At 58.2% G+C, this 21426-nt stretch overlaps 1 protein-coding gene across 11 annotated transcripts in view; it reads right to left on the bottom strand.

Annotated features, from left to right (window-relative positions):
• Window positions 1-3090: 3090 nt before the first annotated feature.
• The window catches only part of KCNIP2 (potassium voltage-gated channel interacting protein 2), a 42218-nt gene continuing 23882 nt past the window's right edge, over window positions 3091-21426 (bottom strand). For 2 of the 11 annotated variants that reach the window (XM_069882496.1, XM_069882498.1), the window contains exons 2-9: window positions 7150-7249; window positions 5877-5997; window positions 5396-5465; window positions 5237-5307; window positions 4615-4722; window positions 4146-4250; window positions 3813-3875; window positions 3091-3509 (exon numbers count right to left, since the gene is read on the bottom strand). In XM_069882496.1, coding sequence (XP_069738597.1) covers window positions 3462-3509; window positions 3813-3875; window positions 4146-4250; window positions 4615-4722; window positions 5237-5307; window positions 5396-5465; window positions 5877-5997; window positions 7150-7249 — 686 coding nt within the window. In that variant the 3' untranslated portion in view covers window positions 3091-3461. Of the gene's footprint in view, window positions 3510-3812; window positions 3876-4145; window positions 4251-4614; window positions 4723-5236; window positions 5308-5395; window positions 5466-5876; window positions 6002-7149; window positions 7250-15841; window positions 15976-19405; window positions 19601-21426 lie in introns of those variants that run through there. The other 9 variants (XM_069882502.1, XM_069882501.1, XM_069882493.1 and 6 more) reach the window with 8 other exon arrangements.

The raw sequence follows: 21426 nt of genomic DNA on the forward strand, positions 1-21426 counted from the left end.
AGAAAAGGGGCCCTGAGGTCAGATACCATCTCTCCGACGAGGAGCCCCAGCTGCATGGGAGCATGTGGGGCTGGGAGCAACAGCTTCCTGGTGAGATGACCAGCTCCTATCATGCTATATAGAGAGACAGGTAAGGTTACCTGCACTGGGGAAGCTGCAGCAGGTACCAGACAACAAGAAACCAGTGAGCAAAAAGCAGCTGGATACCCCAGCTTGCAGGGAACAGCTGGAGAAATTGTGCAGACACCACAGTAACCACATCATGTTCTGGCCAAAACTGAACAAAATGAATGAAAATTCTAATTAAAAGCTGATTTGGACACTGCTCACTCCTACCCAGCTCATTCAGCTTTCCCGAAACCTTCCGTTGCATCTCTGAAGTCTGTTTCTTGCTCTTTGAGTTTATTTCCACTGATGATATTTTGGCATGATAAGAAATCCAAGACGGCTGCATTTCTGGCTCCATCTATACCTGTGCTCAGGAAGCTGCAGCAAAAGCCCTGGCAAAGGAACATCTCTAGTTACCATCGTGTCCAATCTAAAGCTTTCAAAGAGCAAAAATAGCAATTGCACAGCTACCCTAAATAGTAACTAGCTGAATTTATATGCATCAAGACTTCATGGAAGAGTTATAGAGGAGAAAGGCACAGAATTTGGGTGGAAAACACAAGAGTTCTCAATACCATGATATGCAGAGCTGGGCAGTTGGCTGCTAAGTCGTAACAGACCCTGAAGCAGGCATCACGCCCACAGCTTTGATCATGCCAAAGTAATCCTGCAGTGACAGATCCTCCAGTGTTGGGATCTCATCCTTTTACAAGATGTTTGTGTTTCTAGGCAGTATTCAGGATGCTGGAGTGAATCACTGCCCCAGGCTGCATCAGCTGTCTCATCCAGTTGCTCAGCTCTTTTCCCACATAACTTGTTCTCTTCCTCTGAAAGCTAGGAAAAAGATGGCTTAAAACAACACAAGGCTGCACTTCTCCAAGAGCCCATCAATTCTTACCTCTTTTTTCAGCACAGCTCAAACAACTTTGCAGTTACTCACTCATAAATGCCACATCCTAACAAGCGCCACCTGGTCCCAAGCTGGGGTTGACCTATCAGCATCTCATGACAGGCTGGAAACACACCTGACAGCCCCACTCCTAAGACCTGCTGCACTTGATTTAAGACCCTGTTACCCTAAAGCCTAGGGCCTCTTGGCAGGGGAAAGATTGTATTTACGGGGCCATCAATGGCATTGCCAGGCTGTTTGGGACCCTGGCCCACTCAACGCAGCTCAGCTCAGCTCAGCTCAGCTCAGCACACACCCTGTCTCCTACAGCACCCATGCAGAGCATCCCAAGAAGTTTGCCAACCCTCTTTAGAGACACTCAGCCCCTATTCCCCCTGCCCCCCAAGACAGCTGACAGATGCAAAGACGAAACAGTGGTGTGCATAGCGATTGTGGTTAGATTTTATTGGTTTTTTTGTTAGTTGGTTGGGTTTTTTTTAAACCCATATTGTTGTTATAATACAAAATATACAGACTGGAGATGCCAAGCGGGTTGTGGGTCACCATGCCCCAGGGTGGGGGGGTCACACCATGCGACCTGCAGCGTGAGGGAGGAGGTGGCATCTGCTCCATGTGGCAGGGGACAGTGGGTACCCCAGAGAGCCAGGAGGACGGGGAGAAGGAGATGGGGAGGTAAGGGTGGGGATACCTGCCTTCCCACCCTTGGGAGACTGCAAGTGGGAACTCAGCCCCACGGCAAACCCAGGAACGGGACTGTGACATGAACATGTTGAATGAACCTAAAAACCACATCATTTCTGCAAGGGCTGGGCCAGGGATGGTCCCACTAGGGAGCAGCCCTGTAGCTTTGGCTCAGGGCCCTGGCAGGGTTTCTAACAGCTCCAGCACCAGGGACTCAGCCTGCATCTATGGCTCTTTCTCTGAGCCAGACTCTGCAGCTCGACTCAGCCCTAATCGCCCTTGGCTGCTAAAGATGCACAAGCTGGAGCAGCAGAGCCAAAGGCTGCCAGGGCTGGGTACATTGCCAGAGCCTGTGGGACTGCACAGAGGAGCTTTTGGGGTTGGCATGGGTTCATAAGCCCATGGGCATCATTGTCCCTGCTACTACTCAGAGAGGTATGCAGGCAGGCAGCCCCGCCTGCATACAGCCAGCTCTGAGGAGCTGGTGGTGACAAATATGCAGGGAGCCTCAGAGTGCTGTCTCCATCCCCAGAACCCCCAGGCCAGCTCTCATAGGGCTGTGCAAGGAGAAAGGGCTGAGCCCGCCCTGCCCCAGTGTGATCCTCCAGGCCTCACAGCAACAACTCCTGGCCAGCCACAGTTTTCTCCCAGAGGACCAGTCAGCTCAGACGTGCCCACAGCACAGGGCCACATCTGAGGGGACACCTCTCTGCCCCACTGCTCACTTGCTGGCCCCAGGGCAGCAGGCAGGCTGTGACAAGCCAGGGCACGGGAGCAGGGGAAGGTCAGCAGTGACTGATGCCGGTAGCTGTGGCTGTGAGGCTCGAGGGCCAGGGTGGCCACCAGAGCTCAGCACACCTTCCTCCTCACCATGTCCCCATACCTGGCTGTCATGTCCTATAGGAGGGGTGGGAAGGGTGTCTCTCCATTGGAGCCTCAAAGTGGGTCCCTGAGGTCCCCTGTGTGCCAGCACCCTGAACTCAAGGGACATGGGCTGCATGTGCATCTCTCCCAGCCCAGCATCCTCCATCCCGGGGGACCAGTGCCGCAAGAAGTCACCTCGGGGTCCCTTCAGTCTCCCCTCTCTCCACATCAGGATGAGCCTCTTAAGTTTAACTGGCACCCCCAGCATCAGAAGCTGCTCCCCACAGCTCACGCAGTGATAAACCTGAAGTTCAAATGCAGCTGCCTTCTCCAGGCACAGCCCCTCTGCCCACGCACCAGCCCAGAACCAAGTGAGGAGGGCGGTCAGCGCTCATGGACGACACGCTGGGCACACTCCTCATGGCAGGGCATGGCCAGGATAGGGGAGGAGGACAAGGTGCTGGTACCTGTTGCAATTGGTTTCTAGACAGCATCACTGGAGGGTTTGAGCTGGAGCCAGTGCTGGGGAGGGTCAGGGGCCAGGGAGCTGTGGCTGCATGGGATGCTGTGCACAGGGAGAAGCCTCTACCACAACCCAAGGCTGCGGCTTCCCTGCCAGGAATGGGTGCAGGGATGTCTGTCCACACCAAATGCTTGCTCCATGCCAGCCATGCCCACACTCTGACATCCAGGAGCACCTGCTTGGGATCCTCCAAGGAAAGCGGAGCTGGCCCAGGGTGAAGGGAAGATCCCAGTGCCGACCACGTCTCTGGGAAGGGAGGCCCCTTCCCGCAGGGGTGTCCGTGCAGCCGGCGGAGGGGAGGCTCAAAGGAAAAGTCAAGAGAAGCAGGTTCTGGACCCAGTGATAGGAGAGTTCGGCTGGAGGCAGGTCCGGGAGCTAAATCACATTGTCGAAGAGCTGCATGGACCGCATGATATTCTCATCCTGCAGGGAGGAAGTGGGTGGTTTGGGTACAGCAGCAATCTGGGCAGGTCTCCCCAAAACTAGCTTTAACCTCATGGCACTTTTGACACATAGGAGAAGAGCCCCAGGCCTAGCAGGCAGTTTCCAAGCCCTACTGGGATCCATGGCTGCTGTCATCTGCACAGGGATCCCAGCACAGATACAGCTATCGAAGCAGAGCCCCTGCCTTGCCACTTGGAGCCCTCCCTTCACCCCTCTCTGCCCGGAAAACATTGGGAATACAGAGGTGACACAGCCCCAGAGCAGAGCTGCCGGTGGATTTACCTTCTGGCAAGACTCCAGGAATTCCTCAATTGTTACCACGCCATCCTTGTTTCGGTCCATTTTCTGCAGACAAGCACATCATGGGGGCATGACAGGAACAGTCCCAGTCCTGGGTACCTTCTGCCCAGGTTCCGCAAGGGCTGGACACAGCGAACCCCTGCCCCAGCCATCCCCAAGCATCCAGACAGACCAGAATGGCCTTTTCTCTCCCTGGCTCCAGCATAGCCCTGCTTCATCCCCAGTGCAGCATGTTTTCTCCTGCACAGTGCTAGGTTTTGGGCAGCCACTGGCTCCCAGCTGGAGCTCTGCTTCCCCAGGACATGCCCAGCTCACCTGGAAAAAGTTCTCCACATGCTCCCGGGGCGCTTCCTCCCGCATGGCCGGGTAGGTGTATTTGCCCATCATGTCATAGATGGACTTCATGATGTCCAGCATTTCCTGGAGGGAAGGTGAGCAGGGTTGCAAGGTCAACAGCAGGTCCTTCCTTCGCCCGTTTTTGTGATGCTTCTGAAGGACTTGTGGGGTGCTCAAGTGTGTTCCTGCCACTCCATGCACAGTGTGGGGTGGTGTGTGTGCCTGCCTGTGTGATGGAGCCCCAGGGCAGCACACCCTGCATCCAGCCTCCTCCCCAGAGACACACCAGTACGGTGGGGCCAGGAGGGACCTGATTGCAAAGCTGAGCTCAGTAAATATTGACCCTCCCAGCTCTTCTCCAGAGCTCAGCCAATGCCCCTGAGTCCTGCCCTTGTTCCTGCCAGGCACAGACCTGCACTGTCCCCAGGAACCACCTAGACCATCCCACCTCTTTGGTGATGCAGCCATCTTTGTTCAGGTCATAGAGGTTGAAGGCCCAGTTCAGGCGATCGTCAATGGTGCCCCGCAGGATGATGGACAGCCCAGACACAAAGTCCTGCAAGCATGGATAAGGCAGGCAAATGGGAGTTACAGCCACAAAGGGTCTCACAGACAGAGGGCACAGCCCTGCTTGTCCCTCCTGCAAAGGGGGAACTCAGCAAATGTGTGCCAGGGCTGGGCTGACAAGGGGAATGTTGAGTATCAAAAAGAACCTGAGGAAAACGGATTGCTTGTCCACAAATATGTCCCACACTGGTCCCTTGGGTCACAGCACCCAAAACAACAACAAGCAGCAGTACTTGTTCTTCAGCCAAAGCTCAAACAAGACCCAGCCATGGCTGTGCCTGCCAGCCTGAGTACCTACAAGGCACTCATCAGAAAATACAGAAAACCATTTGTTTTGTTGCTTTTCACTGTTTTTCCATTGCCTTTGGGAACTTAATAAACCCTAACAGTCCCTGCAAAGCACTCCATCCACCTGCAACAACCACACAGCTCAGCCCAGCCTGCGGTGCCTGCAGGGACGTGCCCTCCCTGCCCCACTGCCACCCCCCTCAGCCACAGCTCACCTCAAAGCTGACGGAGCCATCGTGGTCAGTGTCGAAGGCATTGAACAGGAAGGTGGCGTACGTGCTGGAGTCTGGGGGGAGGCAGACAGTGTGAGGGGCTGCTGTGTGACCCTCTGCCCCACAGAGGCACCCATGCAGGGCTTGGAGATAGGCACTCACCTCCCTGTGGGAAGAACTGTGAGTAGATCTGCTTGAAGTTTTCTTCGTTGACAATGCCGCTCGGGCACTCCTGCCAGGGCAAGCCATAGCATCATGTCCACATTGCAGAGAGAAGATGAGCACCCCCCTAAATCCCTGTGGCTCCCTTGACTTCTTCCTCAGCCCTGCACTGCCTGGTGGGGTGGCTAGTGAGGCTGTTTGGAGCATCCTCCTGATTTTGTGGGCTGCACCCCTCACAGGAGGGGCTCTGCATCCCAGGCACCCAGAAAGCAGGCTCTCTGTACGCGAGGGATGAAGCACAGAATCAGGCCTCCCTACTGAGCTCCCTGAAGGTGGAATCAGGTCACACCCTGATATAAACTTCAACCCCAAAGGTCCTGAAAGCCCTTGCAAATCCCAGGCACCACCAGTTGCCAAGAACCCTCAGAAGTGGACATGGCAGTGGAGGCAGGGTGAGTAAAGCTAGTTGAGGCATACTCACATTCTTGAAGCCTCGGTACAGGACCTGCAGCTCTTTTCGCGTGAACTTGGTCTGCTCCTGGAGCTGCTCCAGCCCCTCAGGGCGGTGGCAGACGGTGGAGAGCTCAAACTCATCTTCAACGCTGTCTGCAAGGAACCCAGGGGAAGAAAAGGTGGCTGAGGCTAGCACTGTCCTGCCCTGCCATGTCGTGCTGGGGGGCAGGAGAGGCACATCCTCTCTCCACACACCTGCCCAGGGTGACACGTTTTTGGGGTGCCCTGCTCAGCCGGAGTTGGGTCCCTGTCAGTAGGGGACACTCAGAGACACCCTGGGGGTAGAACAGTGCTGATACTGGGCAACGGCCCCCCAGCCTCTGGTACAGCCCAGGCTGGGCAGAAAGTGTGTGTGAAATCCTCAAGTTCTGAGACGCTCCCTTGCCTGCCCTTCTCCTCCCCTTCTAGCACAGGCATCTGCCCTGTGGAGCCAAGACCCTGGCCATCCCGCAGGTCTGTGCTGCACTGGAGATCATATCCAGCAGGAGACCTTCCCACAGAGCCCTCAGCCCCCAGTCCCCCCTCCCCTGGACTTGTGTAGACTCTGTCCTGCCTGTTGTGACCCCGTTTCATAGGTGGCTTCTCCCCACCACCTGGCAACATGCATGGCTCTGCTCGCACACCCAGCACCCTTGACTGCGCTGCCACCGAGAGGGGCCGTGGCCCCACAGCGGGTACCTCACCTGTGGGGAGGATCAGCCCCTGCCCCTCCATACTCACCTCTTCTCCCAGGGGAGATCAGCTCGCATAGCAGGGCAGGGGAAGACCCTGGCCAGGAGCTTGGACTCGCCAAGGGGCCAAAGAACACCCGCAGCGGGGTAGGGGTAGGAGGCTCTGGGCAGCTTTGTGCTCGCTCCCTGCTCAGCCCCTTTCACCACCCCCCATCACACGTCCATCTCCAAATGGACACTAAGCTTCAAGCAACAAACCCCCAGCCTTTACACCAGTGCCAGGAGGGTCCTGCTGCCGCAAGCCAGCTCCGAGTGTGTCTCGCCACAGTGTGTCCTGTGGGAGCTGCTCCAGGGAGCTGGAGAGGGGGAAAACCAGCCTGGAAGCAGGCGAGGGCAGAGATGGGTGCAGAGCCCATCGGATCAGACCCATCTGGGGCAGGACTGATCCTGACAGCCCTAAACCCAGGTCAGAGAGTGGTGGAGGCATCGCCTTCCTGCAGGCAGGGCCAGGGCAGAGGGCAGGCAGCAGCACCGCCAGGGACATACACACACAAAGGCAAGAAGAAGCACTTGCTTTCGCTGAGCGAGGGGATGGATTTGGGCCGGCAGCAGGGCAGCAGTTTGAGGAATCGCTGCTTCAGCGCTTTTTTAGTTTGGCCCGGCGGGTTGCCTGGAAGAAAGAAGGAGTCACCAAGCAGAAGAAGAGTTAACAGAGAAGTGGCCCCCGGAGCCAGTGGGCAGCAGCGCTGGGTACCCGGCACGGCACAAGCAGGGCCCGAGGCAGCACATGCAGCTGGAGGAGCAGGAAGGCAAAGCCCAGCCCAGGTTCTGCTTGCCTTTCTGCTTCGTCCCAGGACAAACCCGGCACTGGAGTTTCCCGTCTTGGGGAGGATGAGGATGGCAAAGGGGAAACCCTACTGGGCTACCCACACCCAGCACCTCTGTACCCCTCCATTGAAGGGGTACAGAGGTGCACATGTTGAGGTGCACTGAAGACACCCAGCAGCCCAGACACCTGGGAGATAGCAGGGCAGGACTCTGCCCTGTAGCCTCGAGACCAAATATCTGCTCCCCGGGGACCCTCCCTACGTGGGGCTGGGCAGGATGGAGCCCAACCGCTTGCAGCTGAGCCAGGGCTTTGCATCATCTCCGGAGTTCAGGGCCGAGTTTGATCCTGCTGATACCTGATGGCTGAATGTGAAGCATGCAACAAAACCAGCCATGCAGCCCAGACTGTGGCATGCACCCCCACCCCAGTGCAGCAGTGGAATCCAAGCCCTGGAGACAGCCAGAAGGGGAATGGGGCTCAGGTCTTCACCTCAGCCAGGCTATGGGGCAGGGTGAAGGGCTTCCCACATCAGCCTGGCCCACAGCCACCACCTCTAAGTGGCCCTGCATTAATAGCAGGTCCCCTCACTGCACAGACCACCCCACAACACCCCCTGTCCCCCCAGTCTGGACCCCAGTGGCTTCCCTCAGCCCCATCTCTCCCTGCTGGTGCTGTCCCATGGCCACAGACCTCCTCCCCCTCTTCCCGCAGGGCCTCACCATGCCTCAAGCCAGCAGACTCAGCACGGGACTAATGGCGCAGGCAGGGAAGAGAGGAAGAGGAGGGGATGATGGCTGTGCTGGGCTCCAGTCCCCAAAGGGAGACAGACAGCGGCGTGGGGCATCAGTGGAACAAAAGGTGCAAAGCGTCCTTGGGGCTCTGCAGACACCACTGGCTCCAAGCGCCCTGGCCATCTGCAAGCAGGTCAAAACACCCACGTGTCCTAAGACCTGTTTTAGGGGTTGTTTTTCTAGGGGGGTAGCAGATGGGGCTTCTCCAGGAGCTTTACCAGCCTTATGAGGTCCAGGTGCTGGGAGAACGGTGCTGTGTGGTACCCAGCTTCAGGACAGGGACACGGGTCTGCCTCCAGTAGCCCCTGCTGGGCAGGACCTGTGACCCATTGAGCTCACACCAAGGCAGCAGGCGGGGGGCAGGCAGCTCCATCACTCTGGGGATGGAGATCAGCTCCAGGAGGTCACTGTCCCAGCAGGAGATGACACAAAGCTACTCAGAGAGGGCAAATTTGACCCCAGGGAAGTGGCATCCACAGCAGGGTGCCAGTGATGTGCAGACATGTAGGGATGCATGAGTGCTCCCCCTGGCATTTGTCATGGGATGACAGGGGCAAGGATGAGGGCCGGGATCTTGGTGCTGCCAGGACGGCACAGCCTGGCCGCTGTCTGTTCTGGGGTTTCCAGGCAGGTGAGGAAAGAGGCTTTTTCCTTCCCAGAAACAGACATCGGTTGTGCATAGAACATGATTTTCACCCGGCTGCTTTTCCAAGGCTTTAATTTGCAGAGGGAAAAGGAAATTGCACCTTTCAGCCTTCCAAGGATACTCTGGGTCCAGGTCCCATTGGCAGAGCTGACCTGTGGGAACAGACCTGGAAGGCAGGAGCAGCCCCATCGTCCAGGGGAAGGGACAGAGTGGGCAGAGCAACACCCAGCCCCAGGGTGATGGATGAGGGGAGGAGCAGGGCAGGAGGGAAACCACACAGCAAGAGAGATGCAACAGAGAGTAAACTGTGGTTGGACTCACAGGGGCAGCAGGTATAGGCACGTGCAGTAGGTCAGGTCGGGTGCAAGTTACACTTGTTTGTTATAAAGAAGGAAAAAGAAAAAAATAAAGAACATGGGTGTTTTCTTAAGGTGTAAACCAAAGAGGGCACAGTTCCAGGGGCCCCAGGGCAGGGGAGGGAGCACGTTCAGCACATGCAGCTTAACAACTGGGAAGAAGTGACCAGGGCTGGGGTTTTGCTGTCCTGGCTTTGGTGCACCCGAGGGCTCTGCTGGGGAGGACACAGCCTCCCTTTTCTGTCTGTCCCTAGCATCCAAACTGTGAGCAAGTCTGGGGGGTCCCTGGGAAACAGCTCTCCCCAAAGACGAGAGCCAAGCCTGGCTCTGTGCTGCCCTGCTGAGCACACAGGACATCCACAGCACAAAGCCTTGTCTCTGCCAGCAACAGCTCCTTTACCAGATGTCGCTTTGCCCTCCACCCCGTGAGCCATCAAGTGGCTGGCACACAACACGCCAACGGAAAGGGCTGGCAGTGTTTCATCTGCAGCAGGAAGTCTGCCAGGTTAAGCGGCTTGTCGCTTCCCGTGCATCACTCCACTCACTCCACAGCCCAGCAGTAGCTGCCACCACTTTGTACTGAGCCACCAGCACCTGATGCGTCCTTGGGGACTGGATCCAGCCAGTGCCACCATGTCAGGGCACTACATGCCGCTGGGATGATACCTCTCTCCCCAGGGAGGACCCAAGCCTGGGCTGCTCCATGGTCTCCCCAGAGAGAAAGCAGGAGCCAGGATCAGCCCAATGCATAACCATGTCCCTGCGCTCTCCACAGTCAGAGCCACCAGAGCCCTCCCAGTGACAGCTGGATGGGGAGAACAACCCACTCCTTCCATAGCACTCTCCTGCTAAAAAGTCCCTACAATAACAAACCAACAGGCAGTGTCAAAGCTGTCCGCCCACTCTCAGTAATCCATCAATAAATGCATCATCATGACGGGTGGAAGATGTACATCCTACAGTGGTGAGACACCCCCACAGTGTCCCAGCTCAGCACCGTTCCAGGATGGGAACAGAGCATCAGCAGCCACAGGGTGGATCATTCAGCTCCTACAGACTCTGCTTGGCCTTGTGGGGCAACACCAGGTCAGTTGGAAGGTTGGGAAGAGCTGGTACCCAAGGATCATCTGCCCTAGCACCCTGCCTGAGAAGAAGGCAGCCAGGGTAGGGGGCAAGCCAGAAGAAAAGGCAGTGCAGGCCAAGAGGAGCATGGGGAAGCAGTCAGCAGTTCCCAGAACATGTTTTTTTCAGCAGAAGAGCCTCTGTTCCCCCTCCCCCTCCAGAGCATCGCCTTTTCCTGGGAGGCCAGAGGCACGTCCTCAGGCTTTCCCTGCCAGGCCATGGCTCTGGGTCTAACCAGGCAGTGGTGCTGAGTCCAGTTGCCCCTACAACCTGTGGCTTACGATCATCCCTGAGCAGGGCTGAGCTCTGAGCAGGGTCCACTGCCTGTGGCTCAGGCGGTGTCACCTCCCAGCAGGGGAACCACAGCTCTCCGGGGTCTGCAGTGAAGGCGAGCAGGAGGAAGCTCCCCAGCTGCACCAGGGAGGGGGCAGTCAGGATGTGTCCCGCCAGCAGCTGTTCTCCAAATGACCCTCATCAGTCAGTGATGACAGAGCCAAGGTGCTGGCAGCAGCAGTCATCCATTAGGGGAATTAAGTCAGAGCTGGCATCTCCTGGAGCAGGGGACAGAAAGCCCCTGTCCTGGGAGGGACAGCGGGAGCCTCAGCTGGGACAACCCAGAGCAAGAAGGGCTGAAGGAGCTGGGAGCAGCAACGCTGCAAAGTGAGACCTGCAGTTCATGGGGCAGCAGACTCAAGGCCAGGATGTTCCTTGGTGCCAGAGAGAGGAGAGGACTGCATGATCCTTGTGCTGAGCAGGCCCCAAAGGGAGATGAGGCATGAACCAGAAGGGGCCATGGAGCAGGGCCGACAGCGGTGCTGTCCCCATTTCCATCCCCAGCCCGTGACAGTGCTCCCAAATAGCATGGCTGTGCCCAAGGGAGATGTTGGCAGAACAATAATTTCTCAGGCCATATAGTGTATGAAAGATTGCAAGCAGGGAATGGGCTGGGATATAGATGCCAAGGGACAGCAGAGCTCAGGGTCCTCCCAAATAGAGTAGGTAAGGCTGCGGGATGGGACAGCCATGTGCACTGCCCTACCCCAAAACCCACGCCAAGGACACCTCCCGCTCTTTCCCCATCACAATCTCCACTGCAGGGACATCTCTGGCAGCAAAACCTTGGTGCATCCAAGGTGCCAGGGGAGCTACCCAAAAAACGCCCCAGCAAAGCAGCAGCTCCTCTTGGCTGCAGGCTCTGTGCTGGAGACCTGAGGGCTGGCTCCAAGTCAGCCTCTCTCACTGGACTCCGAGGTTTCACCCTCCACTAGCAAAGCAGGGCAGCAAAGAAGGGCTGTGCCAACAAGCTCCCTTGCTCTCTAGCTTTACTGCTTTATCTCCAGCCTGTAATTTCTCACCTTCCCACGGCTGAGCAATCTCCCTGCCCCTCCATCCACTGGCTCACAGTCTATCTCTGAGGCAAGATGCAGTAGAGGGAAGACCCTGCTCTGTGCCCTGCTGGGTCCCCTTGCTCACCTCTCCAGGCACATAAGCAGCAGTAAGAGCGAGCCAAGCCAGAGGGAATTGGGAGGGAAGCTATGTGAAAAGTGATTAACATGAGGCCAGAGGGAGAAAAGATTCAACAAGCTAACTGCAGTCTGGCTGGGCTGAGTGAGATGTGACACCACAGAGTTAGCGGGGCGTGTGCCGCAGGCACTGTGGTCTTTGGGGAGCTCGGTGCTGGGTGTGCTGCCCTGGCCTGGCCCCAGCCGCAGGGATCACAGCCAAGGGGACCCAGGACCAGGTTCCCTTCTCCCCCAGCTTCACCCTCTCCAGGCAGAGTGAGACAGCACAGCGCACCCTGTGCCCATGTCAATGTCGATGCCCGATGTCCCTGGCTGTGGAGCTTGTGGGAGGTGCTCCACAGAGGAGAGAAGCCCCCAGGAAACCTTCTTCTCCAAGACCCCAGCGCTAGCAGGATGTGGCCCTGCTACAGCATGCCTCCCTGCGTCAGGCTATGTCGGACCCAAACCCAGAGACTAGCCATGACTACCATATACCTCTGCCACCTCCCCTCCTGCTTTGCAAGCCCTTACCTCACCAGCAGCTCTCCCTTGATTCAGCCACCAGCCCCTGCCAGACAGCTGAAAAACCTACCAGCCCTTGGAAAGGAAAGGCAAGGGTTAAACCTGCTGCACAAGGGGAAATCCTTGGTGCACCCCAGCACAGATTCAACCTGGATCACTCATACTTGTCCCAGCCTGCATTTTGGTGCTCCACGACCTACCGCACCCTCAGCCAGTTTGCCTTGACCTCTAGGGTCTGTCACACCTGCCAGGCTGGATGGTGCCCAACGCCGGGCACCGCGCCCTGAAAAGCCAGACCACCTGCATCCAAAACTCCGCGCTCCTACCAAAGGCATTCCTGGAAAGCCACCGGAAAGCAGAGCTTGGCACAGAGCTTTGCTTTTACCAGCATCACAGGGATGCTTGTTTTCTCCCCTGCCTGGAGAGACCCTTGCCCTGAGACGGGCACCACTCTCCTGCCTGGCAACCTTTGGGGTACCAGCAGCACCCAGGCAACCTGCTGCTCCCTCCTGTTTCTCCCCAGAGCGTGGAGGCGTTTGGCACCCTCTCCAGCCTTGCTTTCCCTCCACAATCTCAGCTCTAGGGTTACACCAGTAGCCTCTTGGGGAGGGCAGGGGCCAGCACGCCCCATGTTAGGGGTTTCCAAGACACTCCCAAGCCTATCTGCCCCACACATGGACCCTGACCCAGCCAAGGCGGTGACAGCCCTGCCTGTCCAGGGGAGGAACCAATTACCCTGCTGACAGCAATCTTCAGCTTCATCTAATATTCATCTAAGGCTGGGCTACACAGGCAGCTCTCCTGCCTTTTACCTCCCACCCACTCCTCCTCCCAGCCAGGACCGATTGCTCTGCACTGAATTATTGATGCTGCACTTCAGGAGCCAAATCAATAGTGTTTCTCTTCGCCTGAGTCTATCCGAGCGCTTGACCAAAATGGGTTCTTGGCAGGGATCTGGGAGCCACCCCAGGCAGCTTGGCTGCACATGAGCAGCTCCGCCGGGAACTGTTTGGGGCAGGGGAAAGGCGCAGGGGCACTGGGGCAGCAGTGGGGTGACAGTGGCGTGATCAGCCAGCTGCTAAACAACACTGGCTCCAGCATCGATCGCTCCCAGAGCACAGCACACCCACAGCTCTGCCACTGCTGCCAGACAGCAGCTCTGGCTGCACAGGACCTGAGGGGCGACACTGCCAAAGAAACAGGGTGAGGGGGTGCAGAGAACCAGTGCTCCCATTCAAGCCCTTGCTCAGAGCAGGGTCAGCTCCAAATGAAGGACAGGTTGCTCAGGGACTCATCCAGCTGAGTTTGGGAACTCATCAAGCCTGGAGTCCCACCACATTGTCCCCTTCCTCTCCATTGTCCCCCGAGGCGCAGGCAGGGTTTCATTCCAAGATGCTCTCACTGAACCCTTCCCCAGCACTACGGGGATTTTCTGGTCTTCCCTGGAGATGCTCTGTCCCCAGACCATCACCATGGTGGCACTACACGACACCTCTCAGCACATCCCCAGGACACCACCGCAGGCAGAGGACCAGCAGGGATGGGGCAGGGAGAGCGGGGACATGGGACAGGGGAAGTGGAACAGGCAGTATTGACGGCTCCAGAGGAGGTGGCAGGGCCCTGTCTCCATTAGCAGACCTGAGCCATTAGCGTACAATTTCAGGCTCTTTGTGGTCCCTTGAACTGTCACTGCCAGACCAGACATGGCTGGTAAACAACCCCCAGGAAAGATTCAGCATTCACCAGTACCAGACACTGCCTAGGACCTTCAATGGAGAGTAAAGTCTCTTACCTGCCACCTCACAACGAAGAGGGACAGCCCACGCATCTCACCCCCATCCCAGCACAGCCACTCACCCTCAGAACGCCCCGTACAGTGCCCAGGGCTCAGCTCAACCCCAGCCAATTTGTGCCCCTTGAGCAACACATTTCCCTTTTCTCCAGGCATCTTTTGTTGAAGGGTGTGATTGCCAATCCAGGGCACCTGGGTCCCACTCTGAATCTCCACCCAGGCCAGAGGGGCCACAGCTCCCCAGCATGGGGACATGAGCAGGGATGGCAGGACAGTCTGTGTCTCTCACTCTCTGTACAGTGACACCATACCCTGACGGCGAGGCCTGTCCTTCATGGGGATCAGGCACGCTACCATCCACCCCAGTCCCCTCTGGAGGGGCACCATCTGACACTGACAAGGCTGGACACAGAACGCCCCATCTCCTCCCTCCTGCAGCCAGAACTGATGCCACCAACTTTGGTCCAAAGCGCTTCAGGCAGCTGCACGGGGAAGCAAAAGCACAGGGAGGGGTAAAAGCAGAGTCTGGGGGTACTTCCCACCCTTCAAATCACCAGCAGAAGAGGGAAGGAGGAGTTCAAGGTGGGCACAGTCAGCACGCCCCGCACCGGGGTTCATAAGAGCTAGCTCAGTCCCTGCCTCAGTTTCCCTCCTAGAATGACCCACATAGGAGCGCTTCTGCTGGAGCGCAGGGACAAAGCAAGGGGTTAAACAGCAATGAAAGCGTCCACCCATCAGGCTTTCCTGTCCTGCATGCAAGTTCACAGGGCCAGAGGGAGACACCCTCCACCTCTGCTCCCTCCCTCCTCATCCCTATGCACAACCCACCAAGGGGTCCAGCCCAGTGGTGCCCCAGTGCTGTGTGCGGTGGAGAGCTGGCGTTCACTCCTGCACCCAGCCTGTGCAAGAGCCAGTGCTGCAGAACCAGAGTAGAGCATCCCAGGCTACTAGGGGACCAGGCTAACTGCCTGTCACCTCACCCATGTATGTCCCAGATGCCCCCGGGACGGGCAAGCTGCAGCATTCCTCGGATGGGTGTCTGCTGGCATGGGCAGGGGCTAGACAGAACTGAGGGGACCTTTTCACCAAACCTGGGAGCCCAGACAGCTCCCAGCTGCGAAGTCCTGCCCTCCTTCCCACCACAAGTGCCTAGAGCGGATCTGTGCTCTGCCAAACATGCTGCACACACGCTGCTCAGCACCTTGCATGGCTGATCCCCAGTTGGGCAGCACCCCCTGTGCCCCCCGACCCTGCCAGGTAGAGCAGGGACCCATCCTGCCCAGGCCTGGCTGCTCTGCAGGCTGGTGCTGAGCCCGACAGTTCACGGTCAGGGTTGCCACAGACCCCTGGGGCACCCAGCTACGGTAGAGGCACTGGAAACCCCATGGTGCCCACTTGCATGCTCACACGCAGCACATGGCACCCCAGCACACCCCAAAGTCATTGCTGTGCAACAGACACCCTGCCAGCCCTGTCCCCTCCCCATGTCCCCAGCCACAGAGACATCGCCTGAAGCAGTTGGGACATCCCTGCCCCCCCACGCCCAGGACCCCGCCCTGCTCGCCACTGTGAGCAGCAGATGGACACCATGTCCCAGCACTCTCCGTGGATGCAGCACCCTCAGAGCATCCTTGGGGTGCTCTGGACACCCCCAGCTGCCCTCCGCTCTGCCGGAGGAGTCGGCACCGCACGCACCCATTACCTTCCAAGGACACGGGCTCGAAGAGGCCAAACTGCTCCAGCACCTTGACAAAGAGGACCAAGACCACCAGCACCGCGATCATCTCAAGGCCTTCCAAGTTCATGGTGGGGGCATCTCATGGCCCCACACACCCCACTCCCTCCCCACCACTGTCCCCGAGAGCCCCCTCACCCCAGCGCTGTGGCTGCCACGCAGCACATCCCCAGGGACCCCCACTGCTGACCCCAAGGGGAAATGGGTGACACCCCTCTCCTTAGGGGTGCCTGCCACCAGCCATGGGAAGCAAGGGGCCAGCACGGGGATGTGGCAGGCAGCTCGAGGAGCCAGCAGCTGGGAGCCCAGAAGGAGCAGAGCCGTGCCTGGGAGTAAGAGCAGAGAGGCCAAGCAGAGGGAGGCGTGGGGGGTGGCAGGGATGGGGGGGCTGGAGGGAAGGAGGCATGCCCTCCCATTCCAATGACACCACCTCCATCGATTTGCTTAATGCAGTTGCTACGGAAACAGACCACAGATATTAAAAGGCACTCGGTTCCCAGGAGGGGCACAGGGAGGGGACAGGACGCTGGGCACTGTCTAAACATCCAGGATAGGAATGACTCAGACTTGTCCTCTGCACCCCACACGTGCCAGCCCAATGGGGACCCCGTGGCTGAGCACACCAGGTACCCACAGCCCTCAGCTAGGGGTGTCTGCGGAGGGTCTGGGGCAACAGGTCCAGCTGCCCCATCTCTGAGCAGGCAGGTGGGTCCGGCCGGCTCACAAGGAGAGCCAAGAAGAGACCGGGAGCAGGGCAGGGGGAACAGGCCACGAGTGGTGGCTGTGATGCAGGGCACCCGGGATGCTGCCAGGCCCACGGCAACAGGCAGGAGAGGAGGGGATGCAGGGGCTGAAGGGCTCAGTGGGACCCAGCCAAGGTCACACAGCAACTGAAGGCAGAGGGTGAGCCCAGGCGTCCACGTGGCTCAAACACACATCCAAGCCCAGCCAATAGGGCTATATTTAACTTCTGCACTTTTTCTTTTTTTTTTTAACAGCATCCCAGCCCTTTCTTGGCTGCTCAATCACAGGCCACAGGGACCATCATGGAGCCAGGCACCCACTGGTCCCTGCCCATCACCAGGGCTCAGCACCCCCTGGCTGCGCAGCCTCCCCTGGGGATGCCGCTGGCACTGCCCATCCCCAGGTGGGCGAGTTCCACATGGGACATGATGCAAGATAAGTCCCAGTTCCAGCTCCAGTGCGGCAGACAGGGAACAGGGCTGTCCCATGACACTGCTGCTCCCTGCTCTGCTTTGTTTCTGCATGAGCAGGAAACACCAGCTGCCCCAGGTACAGGTGGGGTGGCCGTGCCGAGGCTGCGGGGCAGTTCCAGCTCTAGGGCCCTCCTGCCCCCACAAAGGGCCCTGCACACAGGACCAGGGCAGAAAGCCCCGTTCCCTCCCTGTTGTCTTTGTGCCGTGTGGGAAATACATCACTAAAGGAAGAAACATCACTCTGGGACAGCCATGAGGGGGAAGGGGATGACAGAGGTGCTGGCTGATGCTGACAAGAGCTCCCAGCAAGGCTGCCCCACACCAACCCTCTCTACCCCAGGCCCACAAGCCCCATCCAGGCTCCCATTCCCAGCCCCAGAGGCTGCAGGTTTGTTCCTTGGAGAGGGATGGAGGGGGCTAGCGGCTCAGTCCCATGTCATGGCATGGTTGGGCTATCTAGTGGCTCCATGCCACTAGGCTTGGCATCTCCTGCCTGCCTGGGGCATGCTCCCAAGGCTCTGATGCCAGCACAAGATGCCAGCGATGCATCAGAGACAGCCTGGGGAGAGAGATTAACGCCCTCCCTGGGGAAACATACCTCAAGCTGGAAGTTTTCAGACCTGACATTTCCTTTTCTTGGAAAGAAGTGAGTATCCAGGCAATTGGATTTCACCCAGGTGGCTCCTGGCTTTGCCCCTGCCATAAGCTGGTCCCTTCAGGGACAGGGTGACGCAAGCCTGGCGCACTCTTGGAGGAAGTTTCTCACTGATGCCAAATGCCTCTTTTTAAAGATATTTTCCTTGCTGAGCCCTAGTTGCAACCCATCCGCTCCCTGAGCCTGAAGCTGCTCCCAGGGCTGATGCCTATCCCGCACACCATGGGGCTATTTATGCAACCTCATTTTGACCAGAAGCAGCGGTAGAGGAGCCCTTCCAGCACAAGTCAGGATTTGCCCCACCAAAGAGGGTTTGGGGCAGCTCCTCTGACAAGTGAGCCTGCTCAATCCACACAAGCGGACAGTTGTCAGCCCCTCATGCATCTCTGCTGTCACTGTGGGATGCTGGGGCCAAAGGGTACGGCAGCAGGTCAGCCACTGAGCAACAGCTTCCCTGCCGCCCTTGCGCCTGTCCCAGGCCTCCCCTGTGGAGCAGCAATAAATCACCCGCCCGCCACCATGTCAGGATTATTCATTTCCATCCTGAGGTCATTAATAAAAGCCTTCTGCTGCTTGCTACCAGGACAATGCAGGATACCCCCAGGACCAGCACAGGCACCTGGCACCAGTCCCACGTTGCAGTGCCACACACTGTGCCAGAGCCCAGCTTCCAGCACCTGCAAACTCCCCAGAGTTTCTCACCCAGGGCACATCCCCTCACACTGAGAGCAGATCCAGATGGGCTGGGGGCGTGTTTTAGGGGATCGCCCCCTCAGCTCACCCAGGTCCCCAGGGCTGCTCCTCTACTTGGAGCTGCTCCGACAGAAGAGGACGTACATGGGACAACATGTGCGGCTTTGCCTTTGGAGCCACACCTGCAGATGCCTGCAGGGGATGCTCAGAGGGCCATTCGAAACATATGGACCCCATCAGAAGTGAGATGGGGCAAGCCAGTGTCTGGCCACGCCATGGGAAGAGCCGTGAGGCTCTAGCTGAGCTGTGCAGGGAGAGGTCACACGGATCAACGGAGAAACACACGCCTCGGGCAGGAGAAACACTGCACGTTCCCAGACACGCAGCGCCGGTGCCACCCCTGTTGCCCCACTCCTTGCCTTGGGGGTCTGACCCTACAAAGCCCCTGGAACACTCAGAGGGGCTTCGAGAGACCCTGCACTGGGGAAACCAGGACCCCCACCACATCCCAGAGCTCACCAGCATGCCAGCTGAGGCACAATGATGTAGGTCATGCTTAAAGGGACCGAGAGCCCCAAAATGAAGGTTAAGGCCCCAGCATCAGCACTGGGCACCCCCACAGAGTGAGAGGCACTGGGAAGCTGGTCCGCATCCCCGTCCTGTAGCCGAGGGCAGTGGTACCCGCACGCCAGCAACACAGCAGAGCAGGATAACCCCAGAGCAACCCTGGGCACCACTGCAACTCAGCCCTGGCTGTCCCTGCCTGCTCTCGAACACTGTGGAGCAGGACCAGGGTGAGGAGGAACAAATAAAGTCACTCAGGAGGAGACCAAACTGCCCTAGAAACGCAGGTCCCCAATCCTCCTCTCCCACCCCAAGAGCCCATCTCACCTTGCCCACCTGGCTTGTGGAAGGGTACAGGATGGGCCAGAGTCACCCTGTCCCCTCATGTCCCCAACCCCATACCTTCAATGCCGCTGATGATTTTGAAGCAGCGGGTGGTGAACCAATAGGAGATGAGGAGGAGGATGGCAATCAGGGAGGCATAGAGCAGGCTGTCGTTGTGCAGGGATGTCCTCTCCATGGCTCCATCCCCTGTGCCCGCTTGCGCCCTGCACCAGGCCCCACGGTGCTATGTGGGGCAGTGCTGTCCCGGCAGCCCCACTGCCAGAGAGACGGACACCACAGGCAGGGAGGCGGGGGGCACACAGGCAGGCAGGCAGGTAATTGGGAGCAGCCTGTGAGAGCTGGGCTCCCAAACCAATTACCTTAATTGTGCTCAGGCAGCACATGGCAAACAGTTAAAAATAACCCTCCTGGCCCAGGGGGAGAGTGGCACCACCAACCAGAAGGAAGCAGGGGGCAGAGCACAGACAGGACTCACTACACGTGTGGCTAAGTCTCTGTGCAGTCAGGCCAGCAGGGCATCACCGCAGCCTGACAGCTGCTCTGAGGTCACCAGCGACCCCAGAACCATCAGCCCCTTGCTGTCACCCTGCAGGAGGAGCTGGGAGTCCAGGCTCCCCAGGGAAAAACGCTGCAGCCCAGGACTGGCAAATGCCAGGATCTCTGCTGGGAAGTCTGCGCCCATCCTTGCTCTAGACACTAGGCTTTGAAGGAAGGCTCTGCAGCCTTGCCAGCCCCAGGAGCTGGGTCTGGCACTGGCATCTCATCCCCTGTGCCCCTTCACAGCACCCCCTGAGAATGCCCACAATCAGCCTCCCCCTTTTTCAGCTTTGAAGCAGAGACTGGCTGGCCAGGTACCTGCTCTGCAACACCAGGGGACACTCTGGCAGTGCCACTGTGAATTTGGGCAGACTCATTGGCAGCCCCCAAGCCCCAAAGAATTAGCTGCACCCATGCCGGACACGCTTCTCGTCCCTGAACCGTGCTCGGCCCCATTGGCCACCCCATGGAATAAGTGGCTGGGGAAGATGCCAGGCCCAAGTGCTTCACCCCAACACCTTTGCATACAAGACGTCCCATTCCCACCCCTGCATCTGCAGCCAGGAGACATGGCCATTCAGATGCAGGGCGCAGAGCACAGCATCACCCCAGCTGTACCGCTTTCAGAGTGCAGAACCCAGGCATCCGAGTCTGTCCCCCTCTTCCCTTCTCTCTTCCCCAAGATCAGCTGCTCTGAGCATCCACAGGGGACACAGGACAGGGTGGCAAAGTGGCCGTGGCATGTGCCCATGCCTCGATGCCAGGGAAGCAGCAGGCCCTGTCACACTGCCCCAGGCACAGCTGTGCCAGGATGCGCAGCCCAGGTCACCTCTCCTGTCACACATCGGGCTGTGACAATAACAGCCATGAAGTGTCCCCTGCCCATCCACCCCCACCTCAGCTCTCTGGTGCTGCCAGCAGTGCAGCTCTGCCGCTTGGCTAAAATTAACCACCCCACCAGCCACCTCTGTGTATATGATAAATAGAATTGCTCAGGAGCGGGGTTTCTTGCCCAGAGAGCTCAATGCACACAGTGTGCTACAGGCATGCACGAGGCAACACCCACAAATGTCAGGTAGCAGGTGGCTGGTCCCTGTCCCCATCCCCCCAGCACTGCCAGCAGCTGGGCACAGGCGACCATCCCCCACTGTGGGACAGGAACAGATGGGGAGGGAGCAATTGCCATGGGGCCCATCTCTTCAGGAGGAGAACATGCACCCTGACTGTGGTCAGGCTCTGCCCTGCTTGGGACCTGCCACTGTGGCTACCTCTAGGATGTTCCTAATCAAAGCGCCGCAGGATGCTAGGGCACTGGCCTCCCAAAACGTGCCATGGGACCACCTGAGCCAAAGCAGAGGCAGAGGTGCTTAAGTATAGCCAGGCAGCAGCTGCCCAGGTCCCTCAGGTGCTGCCGACCTGCCATGGGGTGCAGCCTGATGGATAGAAGCTGCTCCTTTTTTTTGGTTCTGGGGCCATCATCCATTAGGGAGAGTTAAATTTAGGTTACAGCTGATCCCTTATTACCTCGCTGCTAATCAGAG

Source organism: Phaenicophaeus curvirostris, unplaced genomic scaffold, assembly GCF_032191515.1.
Source record: "Phaenicophaeus curvirostris isolate KB17595 unplaced genomic scaffold, BPBGC_Pcur_1.0 scaffold_160, whole genome shotgun sequence".
NCBI classification, from domain to species: Eukaryota; Metazoa; Chordata; class Aves; order Cuculiformes; family Cuculidae; genus Phaenicophaeus; species Phaenicophaeus curvirostris.